Here is a 14,612-nt window from a genome sequence, read left to right on the forward strand (position 1 = left end):
TGGGTCCAGCATCTTTGGAAAGGAAGCCGCCCTTGAGCAGAGCTCTTGAGATTCCAACCCCCTTGGAAGTCAAGTCACGGAGAGCAGGGGAGGGGGTTTCACAGCATCTGCGTAGGCTCCGGCTAGATGCCGGTAGAGCCACAGGGGCTCCAGCCTGCACCTTTCGTGATCCCCCCAATCCCCACCCCAGAGAACAGCAGCTTCCCCCAGGCCCATCGTTGAATCACCCCAGGAAGCTGGGGGCCCCATACTTAGCCAGCTGGGGGGCAGGGGAAGAAACACCCAACGGCCAGCCCAGCCCTGCTCACCCCAGCCCCTCCGTTGGGGGAAGCGCAACACGGCGACCAAGGGGGACATGCCAGGGCTACTTCCTCGCTCACTCATTCCCCACGGAAGCGGGGCCTCCCCCCGCTGAACCGACTCCCCCGGCCAGAGCAGGGTCGGAGGGATGAGGCAGAGCCTAGATCCCACGCCCAGGAGCGCATGTGAGACAAGGAATTTGTCTTTCCCTGCATGAGGCAACGCTCGCTCAGTTTCTGTATTGATCAGGCTGATTGTTGGAAGGCTCCTGGCGGGGAAGTTCCAGGCTCCACCCCCAAGCGACCCTGCCTGGTCCACCTTCCCGGCCAGCTCCTTGGGAATTACCCAACTTGCAACATCGGAAGCTACGCTCATTGCGCAGGCAACAACAATGGAATTCAGCCCCCTAGGGATCACAACCCAGACCTCCCCACCCCCCAGAAACAGGGCCCATGGCTGGAGATACCAAAGCTGCAAACATGGCGGGACTTGGTGGCTAGCAACCAGTGCTGGCGTGATGCGCTGGGGCAGCCAAAAGGAGAGGCGGTATCAGCCAGCAGGCAGGCGAAGCACAGACTGACTGGACAATATACTGGTTCCAGGGGCAGAGGAGGAGAAAGAAGCGTGTACCACACCTGGGGCATGCACGGGGAAGATCCGCAATACACGAGCTGGATTGTCACGGGGTTTAATGGCCCTTTAAAAGTAGGTGGGCTCACCCAGGCGATGGCCCCGGCCCTGCAGCTGGGTCAACTAGCCAGGATCACTCTATGGTAGCCTGGGGAGTGGCACCTCTTACGCCGCCAGCGTGGGCTAACGTAAGGGGGTGGCTCTCTGGGGACACCCCCACCCCAAACCAGGGAAGACCTGCTTGCTGGACCCTTTGTGGAACTGAGTTGTTTTAACCCTATGTTGGCAGGATGTACATTTGGCCTGCACAAGCAGGTGCGACAGTTAGAAAACCCCAGGAGCGTGGAAACTGAGGCAGGGGCCAATGAAGTAAGGCCCTGTCACAGGTTCGGCTGGTGGCAATAGAAAGGCCTAGACTGAGAGCAGGAGGCCCCCGTGCTAGGGGCTGTACACGCATAACAAAGACAGTCCTTGCCCCAAAGAACCTAGTCTAAGCAAGAGGAGGTCCAAGTCGGCTTCTCCATCTCCATAGCAGTTGGCTGCGGTAGGATGCCCTGATGGATTAAGCTTGTGTCCCCCCCCCACATTTCTTATAGCAGGGAGTATCACAGACTGTCCCTCCCGCAGCTCCCTGGCAGGGCTCAGGGGACACTGGTATGGCTGCACAACGGTCTCACCTGGCAGGAGACTAAAGGCAGCAAAGCACCATTAGCACTCGGGGCGGAGGGGGGGGGGGGGGGGGAGGGAAGGTTCCCCTCACCCGCTGGCCTGGGCTGGAGAGGAGGTGCCTGGAGAACAGGCGGAGCCCTGCAGACAGAGCCCTGGCTGGAATCAGGGGGCTCAAGGAGCATCCAGGCTGCAGGACAGGAACAGAGTGAGCCTGCAGGGTTGACACCTAGTGCCGCTTCCAAGCCTGGGCAACAAACCCCTCTTTACCACTAGATCCCTGGATCACCAGCCAGCCGCCCCGCAGCGACCCACAGAGAGTCCAGCCAGGGCTGTGAGCTCACGTTTTATTCAGAAATCGAAGGCGAGTGAAGCTGCAGCTGGCCCCTGCCTGGCACAGTCTCAGAAGTAAAAGCATCGGCTCCGAGAGCCCGTGGGCAGCAGCACGCAGAGCTCAAGGGGATGTTTGGGACACTCCTTATGTGTTTCTCATTAGGAGAGGCGCCAGCCTCCCGGTATTCACGACATCGAGGGCTGCCGCTGGCGTCGTGCTGCAGGCCAGGCGACCAACCCGTCTGCCCTGACAGCACCAGGCGAGGGGCAGAGGCCTCCCTGGAACGCTGCACGGCTGCAGGACGCGGTCCATGACGATCCATCTCTCGGGTCCACAGTCACGTGTCCGGAGCCCCCTGGCACTGCTCTGTTCCTGGTGCCCCCTGCAGGGCTTCGTTTTCGATGCGCCGGAAGACGGCAGGGAAGGTCTTGCCGCCGTTCCGTTGGACCTTCTTTCCCTCCTCGGTGGAGGTCCCCAGGCGTCCCACGATGGGATCGCTGCCCTGTTGGAGAAAGGCCGGTTACCACGTGAGCTGCCGACCGGCCGATGCCTCCCCTTGCCCAGGGGACTCTATCAGCCTGGCTTGTCTCCAGCGTAGCGGGCACGTGGTCCAGCTGCTCCCATCACACCCGGCCCCTGTCCCTGCAGGGAGATTAGACCCGAGCAGGCATCAAACCATGTGAGCCAACGGTGACTGGCCCTGCCTGGCTGTGTTGGGGGCAGCCGGTCAATCCACCGCCAGGAGGGACCCCTGTGGCCTAAGCATGGGCCATATAGCCCAGCTGAACAGCAGCAAGGGACACTGGGCTGGGTCCTGAAATCCAGCATCTTCTAGTCAAGCCCATCGCCGGGGGCTCCCTAGCAACAGGACAGACGCAGGGGGGTCTCCCTAGCAACAGCACACATCCTCCCCCCCTCCCAACCCTGCAATAAGCAGCCAGCGTGTGAACGTGAAAAGAGAGAAGAGGTTTTGGTGTGGGACCAGGTTTCACTTTCCAACTTCTACAGGCTTCTTGGAAACCCCAGGTCAAGGGAAGAACCTTTCGCAGACTGAGTCAGCCCAGGATGGATGCAGGCCCCGCGGGTAGGGCAAACATTCCCCTTTCGAGCTCCTTCCCCTCCCGGCGCCCGCAACCCTCGCTCTTACCAAGTCCTCCAAGGGCACCTGGACGAAGAGCGGGTGCCCGCTGAAGTGCCCGACCATCCACTCGTGCACCTCTTCCACGTCGGTGATGGTATACACCAGGCCCTGCGCGAGAGAGATGGAGCAGCCTGAGGACCCAGCTAAGAGGGGATGTGGAGGGGCCATTGGACACCTACGCAGGGTCGGGGGTCCGTCGCCCCATCCCAGCCATGCGGCAGTAAAACCCGAGAACCCAAATGGCTCATGCCATAGAACCACCAAACCTCAGGGCCCTGATGGGGAGGGGGTAATCGTTGCTCAGAGCAGCTTGTGGTCACGGGACTTCCTCCCTAACTATCTGAGGTGCCAACTGCAATTAGCCAAGGCCATTTTGCTCTCTTGAATAATTCACGAGGCTGCTTCCGCACCTCATCCGTTGGCCGGGTGCCCGCCACCTCTCCCCCATGTCCCCCCAGGGTTGCCAATTTTGGTGGGACGTATTCCTGGGTGTTTCATCGTACGACATCATCTTCAATTAAAGATCCATCTTTCCTTCCTAGAGACTCCAGGACAATCATGGAGGCGTGGCAGCCATAGCCTGCCCCTGGGGTCGGCACCATGGGGAGACGTTCGCGAATTTGCCTGTGACTCACACAGCCGGGCTGGGTGGGGCCAACGCCTATTCATCGCCTCAATTTGATCTGCTGGTTACGATCCCCAGGTGACGGCACAGGAAGGAGCAGACAGGTTGCCCGAGGCGGCTAAGTCATGAGCGGGCAGGTGGGAGCTGCCGAGGGCAGGCAACGGGCTCGCTCTGCCAACAGGAAGCCCTCCCAGCACAGCTCTGCAGGAAGCAGGACAAAGGCCAATCCCGCCGTGCTGGGACCCATGCAGTAAGTGGGGCTTACTCACCATGCCCTTGGGGCACAGCTGGGTTTGATAGAAACCTGCAAACGCTGTTGGTTGAGGACAGAATCTTCCTGTCTGTCTTCCGTGGCTAGGTCCCATCCAGGGCCCCACGGAGCCCTAGGAAATCATCAGTGGAACAGCCCAGAGGTCTGCGTTCAGGAAACTTGTGCCTCATCTCTGACCCTTGCAATAAACTGGACCCATCCCGTCCCCCCAGCTCGTTAATTTAGGAACAATGTGAACCCTTTCTTTGTGGGGAGAGAGGGGTTAAACCCCCTCATGGGGGGAGGGGCTCTTTCCCTAGCCAGAGAGGCTTCCCGGAACCAGAGAGCCCACGCAAGCCTCAGCACCCCCACGAGCGACCGATCCCAACTCACCCCGACCCGCAGGACGTAGGCGTATTCAGCCAGCAGCGTCGAGCTGATGATCCGCCACTTGTGCTTAGTCTTCTTGAAGTGCGGGTCCGGGAAGAGGAAGAACATCTTGGCCAGCTGCAAACATAGGGGGCAACCCCGGCAGGGTGGAGAGGGGGAGACAGTGAGCCCTTCTAGTCACCGTAGCCAGCAGCGCCAATACCTCCTTGCCCCATTGAGATCACCGTGGCCACGGATGCATTCTCTGGCTGACCGGGCCCATCCTCCTGGGACTGTTAACTCAATCAGTACTGCAGTTATCAGAGGAACCTGCTCCCCCCCCAGGCAGGCGGGGGTATCACTGTAGTTCTAGGAGCAGCCCCCAGCCAGCGTCAGTATCTCCGGGACCGATTTGGGATAGGGGTCCCCCCCCCACTGAATTACAGCTTGTTTAAAGCACCTTCAGGGTTGGGGTTTCCTCTTTTCAAGTGGGAAGCCAAAGAGCCTTTAGTTCAAGAGCAACTTTCCTTCAATTGGGAGTAGACAAAGGGCTGCCCAGACACCACCGTGATGGGTGTCTTATGGAAGCTTATCTATCATCTCAGAGCAGATCCCAGGATTTGAGGGGTGGGGAGTGAGGGCTGCGTGCTCCCCAAGGATGGCAAGGATTGAAAGCAGGAGGTTCTATATATGACTGCCTGGGACATCAGTGGCGGAGCCGCACAGCCCCTGGCACCTCACCTGCCCCTTGTGAAAGAAATTGGGCAGGTGCTTCATGGCATTGCTGCGGATACAGGCGATGTTCTGGTACTGCCCTGGATGGGATGCTCTCAGAGACTGGATCCGGTCACGGACGTAATCCGAGACCTTCACTCGGATCTCCAGGCCCAGCATTAAGGTGTTGGGGAAGAGGGGAGACAACTCGACTGTAAAAGATGAAAGAGGAATTACCATCTGCTCTCAGGGCAGAGCCAGGACCAGGGAATCCCAGACAGAGGCAACTGTTCAGAACAATAAACCCCAGAGCGGCTACCTGGGGACAACTCACCTGCCTCCCAAAGACGGGAGCTAGGGTATCAGACAGGTCATTCCCACTTGCCCGGAGAGAGGCAGTGGTAGCAGCCTGGTAACAGAATCTATAGGGACACCAGGGTGAGACAGCCCATGTCACCAGCTCTCCCTGATCCACACCACCGACAGATTTCCCACATCGGGTCTGGGCTCTGCTCAGAGCAGATCAAGGAGCTCGTTCCACTGGTAAATCAGCGCTAGGCCTCAGCTAAGCATGCATAGTTCCACACCAGGTACTTTGGGACACATGGCTGTCAACAGACAGAGAGCGACATGCCCAAGATGCTCTCTAGAGTCACAGCATGAAGTCAGGAATGGACCCGAATCTGGGCTTCCCTGAGCAAACCCACGCCCCCCTCAGAACCGTCCTGCCACAGCAGCCTCGACCACACCTGCCCATCTAGAACCTGCTGCGTCCAGACCGACAGAAAAGCATCACTGGGAACTTACCCAACAAGCCCCCATAACCGCAGCCAATATCAGCGAATTCGACTTGCGCAACGGGCTTCGCTCTCTCCTCGGAGTCCTTCGGGTCATCGTGACGGTCATCTTTGGTCAACGGGGCGAAGAACTCAGGGTAGTGTTCAGCCCAGTTCATTTCCTCAGGTTTTGTGGGACTAATAGAGAGGGGCAGGGACAGCGCTGGATTAAAAGAGAGGACGGGAAAGCAGCTATTTGATCGGTGAGGGGATTTAAGCTGTGCAATAACTTCCCAATGGGCTAAAAATGTCCTTGCTTGGACCATTTCAAGCTGGACAAACACCCAAAGATTTCAGGGCCCAATCCTGCCCCCAGGGAATGAGTCAGGTGGAGCCTAATCTAACTTGGCGTTAGAGGGTGTTTCTCCACCGAAGTGTCCCAGTTCCTCTCTGGATTGTGAGCGCTTTGGGCAGGGGCTGTCTCTTCCTCTGCGACCTGACAGCACATCACAGAGGTGCTTCAGGAAATAACAAATTCACAGTGTTTTCTTAAACACTCTGAAAAATGGATGTAAATATACTAACACTAGCAACCTCTTAGGATTCTTCCCAAGCAGGCTTTAAATGCGATTGTTGGAACAAGAGAGTCAATAAAAGCATGTCAGGTCAACACTTGGAAGGCTTTCACTCTATGCATCCGAAGAAGTGAGGTTTTTACTCACGAAAGCTTATGCCCAAATAAATCTGTTAGTCTTTAAGGTGCCACCAGACTCCTTGTTGTTTTTGTAGATACAGACTAACACGGCTACCCCCTGATACTTGGAAGGCTTTGCACTAGAAGCAAATACTGCTTAGAGGGGCAAAACTGCGCTTTTGGGGATAGAGTTTATTTCAGTCTCCCTGAGCGAGACAAGCAAGACCGATAAAAGCAGGATTTTGTCTGTGTAATGGCATTCACGCTTTCGGTCAAAAATCACAGCTCCTCTCACACACACACACACACACACACACGGCTGGCACAAGCTTGGGTAGGGTAGACCTAGCCTCAGTGTAACCTTTTAAACACATGCCACCCTAGGCATAGCTTCAGTTCCACCAGCGAGAACCTGAAGGGAGCATTCCCTGTCTACCCAGATGTATAAAACGTCAGCTAACGCGTTCTTGCACATCCTAGTCAAGACAAACCCAGCTGGGTTACGCCATTTGCACTCTGATTAGTTCCCCGGGGGCGGGGGGAAGAGGCCTGCTGGATACATACAGGGCTCAAGGTGAGGGGGTTCTCTCCCAGCTCAGGGGCTCTCCCACAAGGGGGGGGGGGGAACCAGAAGGGCTCTTTCAGAAGACAGGTAGCTCAGGACGCCTCCCCCCTCAGGACGAGGAAGGGTGAGATCGGGGCTTCCCCCAGGGCAAAGTGAATTCGGGATCGAGGGACCCCAAAATGGGAAGGGGGCAGGATGAAGGGGGCTCCCCGGGGCACATGGGGTTCAGTGGGGCAGGGGGCTCCAGGTGATGGGAGTCAGGGGACTTGGGGGGCTCCCTGGGGGGGGCTCAGGACCCCTCCCCCACTCACTAGCGCAGCGTGTGGTCCGCCAGGGGGTTGGAGTGAGCCCGCTGCCGGTAGAAGCGCTTCTGGGGCGGGGCCCCCGCCATGGCGCCCCCGGGACCCCGCGCCGGGCCCGCCACCCACGTGGAGCCCGCGCGGCGCGGCCACAGCTGGAGTCGCGGGAACTAAACGTCACAGGAAACGCGCCATCACCAGCGCGCGCGCGCCTGCTTTAAAGGGCCCGGCCCCGCCTCGGCCCCGCCCACTGACCTCAACCCCGCCCCTCTGAGACCCAGCCCCGCCCACTGACCCCAGCCCCGCCCCTCTGAGACCCAACCCCGCCCACTGACCTCAACCCCGCCCCTCTGATACCCAGCCCCGCCCACTGACCCCAACCCCATCCTACCCCTAGCCCCGCCCCTCTGAGACCCAGCCCCGCCCACTGACCCCAACCCCATCCTACCCCTAGCCCCGCCCCTCTGAAACCCAGCGCCGCCCACTGACTCCAAACCTCCATCCTACTGATCCCCAGCCCCGCCCCTCACCCAGCCCCGTCCACTGACCCCCAACCCCCAGCCTACTGACCCCAGCCCCGCCCACTGACCCCCAACCTCCATCCTACTGACCCCAGCCCCGCCCCTCTGAGTCCCAGCCCCGCCCGCTGTCGCCGTAGCCCCTCCCCAGCCCTGCCCACTGACCCCCAACCTCCATCCTACTGACCCCCATCTCCACCAACTGACCTTCCATCCTATTGACCCTCAGCTCCTCTGCTCCTCACCCCTTCTGAACTCAAACCCATGACTCCCCATTCCAGCCCCTCTGAACCCCAAACCATCCTATTGACCTTCAGAACCACTGACTCCCCCATCCTCCTCCTACTAACCCCCAATGCAAACTCACTGCCCCTCCAACCCCCATCCTACTAACCCCCAACTACCATCCTACTGACCTCCAGCTGCCAGCCCCACTGACCCCCAGCCCAAATCCATTGATCCACCAACCCTCATCCTATTGACCCCAAACCCAGTGAGCTCCCTGACTCTTGAATCACTTGAATCACGATGTTACCTGTTCTGTTCATTCTCGCGGAAGCACCTGGCATTGGCCACTGTCGGAAGACAGGACACTGGGCTAGATGGACCTTTGGTCTGACCCAGTATGGCCGTTCTTATGACTTCCAACAACACTGAACCCAAACTCACTGGTCCCCCAACCGCCATCCTACTGACCCCTGACTTCTCCCCCCACCGGCCCTCCTAACCCAAATCCATTGACCCCCCCATCCTCATTGATCCCCAAACTCATCTAGCTGCCCCTCAAATCCACTGAACACTCACCCCAATGATCCCCTACAGGCACCCCCTTACAACCCCACCAACACCCCACTCACAAACTGTCCAGTGAGAGAATTTCACTAAAACCCCAGCATGGGCAGAGCTGCTGGGGTTCTGGGGGGTTACAGGCAGGGTTGCCCAGAGGGGGGGGGCAAATGGGGCAATTTGTCCCGGGCCCCGCAGGGGCCCTCGGCCCCACCTCCACCTTCCCCCATCCCCCGGCGCCTCAGCGCGCCGCATCAGGAGCGGCCCTGGACAGCGCTGCAGCAGCGTGGCTCCGGCGGAGCCTGAGCTCCTCCCACTGAGTCAGAGCCGCATGGTAAGGGGGCGGGGCTGCGAGCTCCGGTCCCGCTGGAACCACGCCACTGCAGCGCTGTCCAGGGGCCAGCGCTGTCCAGGACGCAGCGTGCTCAGGCTCCGAGAGAGGGGAGAGGCGCCGGTAACCCAGGAGCGGCCCTGGACAGCGCTACTGGGGGGGCGGTCAGGGGATGGGGAACGGGGGGTTGGATCGTGGGCGTTCCGGAGGTCTGTCAGGACTCAGCGAGGGGGTGGATAGGGGTCGGGGCAGTCAGGGGACAGGGGGGTTGGTGGGGGGTGAGGTCCCGGAGTGGTTGTTGGGGAGGGCGGAGAGGGGACAAGGAGCAGGATGGGTTGGGGATTCATTCCCGCGGAAGCACCTGGCATTGGCCACTGTCGGAAGACAGGACACTGGGCCAGAGGGGCAGTCGGGGGGCAGGACATGGGTGGGTCAGATAAGGGGCAGGGCCAGGCTGTTTGGGGAGGCACAGCCTTCCCTACCCTAAAGCTCATTTAGCAGTTTGAGGCTTGCAGACAGCTATTTAACACAATGAGCCAAGCTGTTATCTTTTCCCTTAGGGCTACCACCATCCCTTTCACTTCTCAAATGCCAAATTCATTTCAGTGCCCTTGGGAGATTCATGTCAGGGGAGGGGAGCTTCATTGAAAATTAGCCACTTTAGATTAACAGTGATAGAGCCAAGAGAGCCATGGGGGCGGGATCACATGAGAAGAGCAATATCCTACACCACCTACCTCCTTCCCAACCCTACCAAGGGAGACCCCCCCCCCAGCATTCCCCGAGGCTCCAGAGGGGTTAATTCAATGGTTCTCAAACTTTTGTACTGGTGACCCCTTTCACATAGCAAACCTCTGAGTGCAACCCCCCCTTATAAATTAAAAACACTTTTTTATATATTTAACTCTATTATAAATGCTGGAGGCAAAGCGGGGTTTGAGGTGGAGGCTGACAGCTCGCGACCCCCCATGTAATAACCTTGCGACCCCCCTGAGGAGTACTGACCTCCAGTTTGAGAACCCCTGGGTTAATTTAATTTTAGCACCCTGTGTCCATTCACATGTGCTATTTTGAGCATTTCAGTTTTCACAACATAGGCTCATCCCAGATTCTGGAACAAGCTCAAATGCTCAGTTTGTGGCGTATGTACATAAGCTATACTAAAGACAAACCCACAGTAACAGTCTCCAGTTTGTGAGGGACCCCATGGAGCCAGTCTCTAGGAAACAGATAAATTCATGGAGGTTAAGTCCATTAATGGCTATTAGCCAGGATGGGTAAGGAATGGTGTCCCTAGCCTCTGTTTGTCAGAGGGTGGAGATGGATGGCAGGAGAGAGATCACTTGATCATTACCTGTTAGGTTCACTCCCTCTGGGGCACCTGGCACTGGCCACTGTCGGTAGACAGGATACTGGGCTAGATGGACCTTTGGTCTGACCCAGTATGGCCGTTCTTATGTTCTTATGTTCTAACCTAAATGAACCCAAAGTTATGGAGACAGATATGAGTCAAGGAAGCCAGTAAAGTATTAGAAACCTGGAAAAAATCTCTGACTGGATGGGCTCAGGCGTTTGGTCACAAGCTGAGGTGGTTCAAAAGTTTTGGATTTTTTTTAAGCAGAATTTTTTATTGTTTCTTTAAACAATCAAACACAGCAAGCAGCAAATATTTGGCCCCACATTTCTGAAACCCCAAACCATGTTCAGGTTTTGGAAGACTAATTTCAGCTTTTCAATTAAAAAAAAACACAACAAATTTTGAAGGAAAGCAGACATTGTCCGTGATTTTTTCTGCTTTTTAAAAACCCCTAGTTTTCGATCCAAAAAAAGTTTTGACGGAAAATATTTGTCCAACCCTTTTAATGAGCTTTAGTGCCTTTTAGCACTAGCTGATGTGGAGAACCAGTGATACCTTGTAAAGGTGACTTGAAAAGAAGTTTTCTCAAAACTGTGTTTGTGCCAAGATGCGGAAGGTTTTCAAATGTTTATTTTTCCCAGGGCCGCCCCAGTGGGGCAGGGGGGAGGGGGAAGTGGGGCAATTTGCCCCGGGGCCACAGGGGCCCCCACAAGAATATAGTATTCTATAGTATTGCAACTTTTTTTATGGAAGGGGCCCCCAAAATTGCTTTGCTCCAGGCCCCCTGAATCCTCTGGGCGGCCCTGGTTACAGGGATGTGCAGAGACCTTAACCACACACACCTAGCAACATAGTTTCACCCACAGGTTGTTTCTTACACTAGCAGATTTCTGCAGCTGCAGCTCCACCGAGGAAGCTGTAGATTAAAGAAGGCACATGTGTTTTTATCACCATGTCATCTACCCCATCTGGCTACCACTGGCAAAGCTGCATGAGGTGGTGAATCGCAGCTACAGAATTTGCTCATGCAGACAACCAGGGCTTGAGCTTAGTTACAGATCGGGTCTGACGATGGGCAGCTTGGATGTGGCCTCGGTCTGGGAACCAGCCCACAGAGGGGTGAGGGACAGAGATATACAATGAGAGTAAAAGAGGAAGAGATGCAACTATAAGGAACCCCCCCACACATACACACACACACATGCAAATCTTCCCGCTGGCTGACACATGGGATGTGGCCAGGACATTACTGTAAACCAATCCATGGGGGAATTTGGGGGTTGAAGATAATTATGAGTCATGCACCTTGGGCCTTTGGCTGTTCACATCTTTTCAAATTAATGAGCAATTAGGAAAATGCATAGGAATTCAGAGGAAATGGGGGAGTTGGGTAGGATTTTGCAAAGGACAAAGGCTGCCAGGTTTTCATAGCGTTTCCTGCCTTGCCTCGTTATTGATAGCTCTTTGCATGGCCCGGATCCCTTTCCTCACACCTGAAAGCGCTTTACAAACAATTAATGAATCAAACCTCACAGCTTCCCCTGGCAAAACTGAGGCCCAGAGATGGGAGCTCACACAGTAAGAAAGTGGCCAGGGAGAACTGATTGGTTTGCGTCCTCACTCTGTCACTCACTGCCAGAGCCCAGATGTGCCATACACCTGGCAGACAATCTCGAAAGCAGCTTTTATTTATTTATTTATTTAAATAACCAGGATCTGACAGAGCTCTTTTCTGCCCTCTTAAGGCTCCGAAAAGTAACCTGCTTCCAAACTGTGACTGGGTAACTAGCTGCCAACTTCCATTCATTAAAAGAAATGTCACTAGTGCTTAATTTCCAAAATAAGTCCAGATACATGCTACTGGAGCGGCCGCAAAATAGTGTCCTCTTATGTGGGTATTTCTGATTGTGCCTTTATTAAAAAGTTGTACCGGTATCCTGTGATATGGATTGCATCATACTGGTGCCATTACCTCGCAGCCCTGCAGATTACTGTAGTATGCTATTCGTGTAGGGGAATGTGTCACTTTCACTATGAACAATACAGCTGCAGCCTAAGGACAGACCACATGCCTGCTGAGTGTCTCTCCGTGAGTCAGAGGGACACGAATACACATTGCCGTTGGGGCATACCACTGCACCGGGAATCCAGGCAGGAGGAATTGCCATTATGAGCATGGTTCTGTGCTGGCCACTTCATCCTGAAATGGCACGTTCCGTACCACCCTGCCTCCAAAATTAATTAAATGCTGGTTCTATCCAAAGCAGGGTGCAGGGCTCAAACTGGGTGATTCCCAATTATTTCTCATCAATCCCAGTAAGAATTCATCCATGGTGAAAAACTGGTGCATTGGGCCCCCAAAATGATATCCTGGCTCCCAAAGCAGGAAGCGTTTGGGATGGGGCAACTTTTGCAATATTCTCTTGAAATCCCCACCACGGATTTAGGAGTCTCGTTACTAACAGCGGTGACGTGACATAATTTTGTAGGTCAAAATCTGCGGTGGTGATAAGAGTGGAATAACCAACTCTCATACTTCAGTGGGGCACGGACTGATCCCGGCAGGGTCAGGAAGGAATTGTGCACAAATGGCCCGGTACATTTTGTATGTGTGTGACACTTCCCCTGTGGCATCAACTATTACGCATGGTTAGAGTCAGAGCACTGCACTAGATGGACCAGCAGGCTAATCCAACAGGGCAAATTCTGTGTTCCCATGTCGGTGGTGAAGTCCCAGCTCCGAAGTAGGTAGGTGTTTGAGAACATCTTCCCAGCTCTGTCATCTCCCCTCTCCGGTGTCTCAGGGCTGCTCCAGCCTGATGGATACGGGAAGAAACAAATGTCTCTTTCTGCTTTCCCAAGGAAATATAGGGGCTCCCCATCAATCCCTCTCCTCCCCACATGGCCGCCACCCTGTGCAGCTTTCATAGCATTGCTGCAGAAGCAAACAGGTGCATTGTACAGCAGAGAGACTTGTGGCCCAGCCTGGGATGCTCTGAAGACGATCATCTCTGTGTGCGTGTATGACAGGAAAATTTAACTGTGGATAAGGGAGGAACCTGGTGGCTATACCAAACTGGTCTTCCTTTTCGGGGTCCTTGCACAAGCCCTCCATTGCCAGGAGAACCACAGTGTCGTGAGATGGATTTTGCCATGGCCCCGCATCTTTCTTGTGATCTCTCTGCTGGGAGCCAGATGGGAAGTTTCTTCCTCTCTCAGGACTTCATCCGAGATGTTTTGCTGTAGTTCTTGGTGCTTCCTGAAAGGAGACGGGTAGCCTCAGCATTCGAGGAGTCCTGACATCTTGACAGCAACGGGAACTCACCAGCTGTGGGGTTGTGCAACAAGAATTTGTGGTCAAATGGTATCCTCCTCTACTTCACGGTAATTGAGGTGACTCATGGGTAGAGAGCATTCACAGCCTCTGAGAGATCCTAGAAGACGGTGCAGATGTGGGGCACTTCACGGCTATTCGTGTTGCTGGACTCGAAAGCAGGGCTTCCGTTCAGAGAAAGGCGTTTTGGGCAAAGGGCCCATGGTAGTGTGGAAGAGGCACACCCTCTATGGGAAACGCTCCTTGCGCAAGGCGAGCCGCAGAGGAAGCGGAGGCCATGGGACCTGTGCCGACGTAGAAACACGGGGCGGTGAGGCACGAAGTGCTCATCAGAGTGGGCAAATCTGGGAAGGCAGGCGCTGCCCCACCCCTGCACCCCCATAAAGCAGCTGCATCGTGAAGGAGAAGGGGGCTGCTTCCTGTTCGCACTCTTGAGCCTATGAGCCATCAACCCCTGGCCTGGACACTCTTTCTGAGGTTCTGAAAGTTTTCTGGAGTTTCCCTTAAGACTTGCCCAAATCACATCCCACTCCATCCCATAGCCTTGTTGGAACACTGCTGGTGAGGAGAGAGTCACTTTCTCAGCATGTCCCACAATGCACCTCGCCTCTTACAGCATCTGCAGTGCCAAACCGGGCCTCCCTTGAGCAGACACCAAAATTCACAGGCAAACCACGCAGTGGCTTTCCAGGCACCCAAATGGGGGGAGCCCAACTGCATGATTGGCCCATTGAGCTAAACTCAGGGTGCTGATGCAGCCGGGGAGAGCCCTGAGCCATTGACTGACAAGGAAAGAAACCTGGTGCCTTGAGCCTGCGTTTCTCACGGAGTTTGCAGAGTCCCCAGGGAACATTAGGAAACTTTCCCCTGACCTAACCACAGCACCTGCAAGAAGTTGGCAGCCCTGGGATTCCTGTAACACG

General features: G+C 55.7%; 1 protein-coding gene across 3 annotated transcripts; it reads right to left on the bottom strand.

Moving 5' to 3' along the window:
• Nucleotides 1–1,929: 1,929 nt before the first annotated feature.
• On the bottom strand, nt 1,930–7,567 carry METTL1 (methyltransferase 1, tRNA methylguanosine). Of its 3 annotated transcripts, none has more exons than XM_005297236.4 (6): nt 7,376–7,567; nt 5,837–6,003; nt 5,057–5,241; nt 4,340–4,453; nt 3,078–3,179; nt 1,930–2,432 (listed from the first exon to the last, which is right to left on the bottom strand). In XM_005297236.4, the coding sequence occupies exons 1-6, from the start codon at nt 7,453–7,455 to the stop codon at nt 2,268–2,270; spliced, it is 813 nt and encodes a 270-aa protein (XP_005297293.1). In that variant the 5' UTR covers nt 7,456–7,567; the 3' UTR covers nt 1,930–2,267. The 3 variants fall into 3 exon arrangements, with proteins under 3 accessions (XP_005297293.1, XP_023956696.2, XP_065431684.1); XM_024100928.3 differs by having other exon boundaries at nt 1,930–2,572; XM_065575612.1 differs by having other exon boundaries at nt 5,837–6,028; nt 7,376–7,532.
• Nucleotides 7,568–14,612: the final 7,045 nt, after the last annotated feature.

This window comes from Chrysemys picta, chromosome 22, assembly GCF_011386835.1.
Source record: "Chrysemys picta bellii isolate R12L10 chromosome 22, ASM1138683v2, whole genome shotgun sequence".
NCBI classification, from domain to species: Eukaryota; Metazoa; Chordata; order Testudines; family Emydidae; genus Chrysemys; species Chrysemys picta.

What these genes read in the sequence shown, in the direction of transcription:
- METTL1 (XM_005297236.4), bottom strand. Translation starts at nt 7,455, where the DNA reads ATGGCGGGGGCCCCGCCCCAGAAGCGCTTCTACCGGCAGCGGGCTCAC. An exon ending in CGGTTATGGGGGCTTGTTGG is followed by an intron (nt 5,242 to 5,836) that starts GTAAGTTCCCAG and finishes CATCTTTTACAG; the next exon opens with TCGAGTTGTCTCCCCTCTTC. An exon ending in ATTTCTTTCACAAGGGGCAG is followed by an intron (nt 4,454 to 5,056) that starts GTGAGGTGCCAG and finishes CTATGTTTGCAG; the next exon opens with CTGGCCAAGATGTTCTTCCT.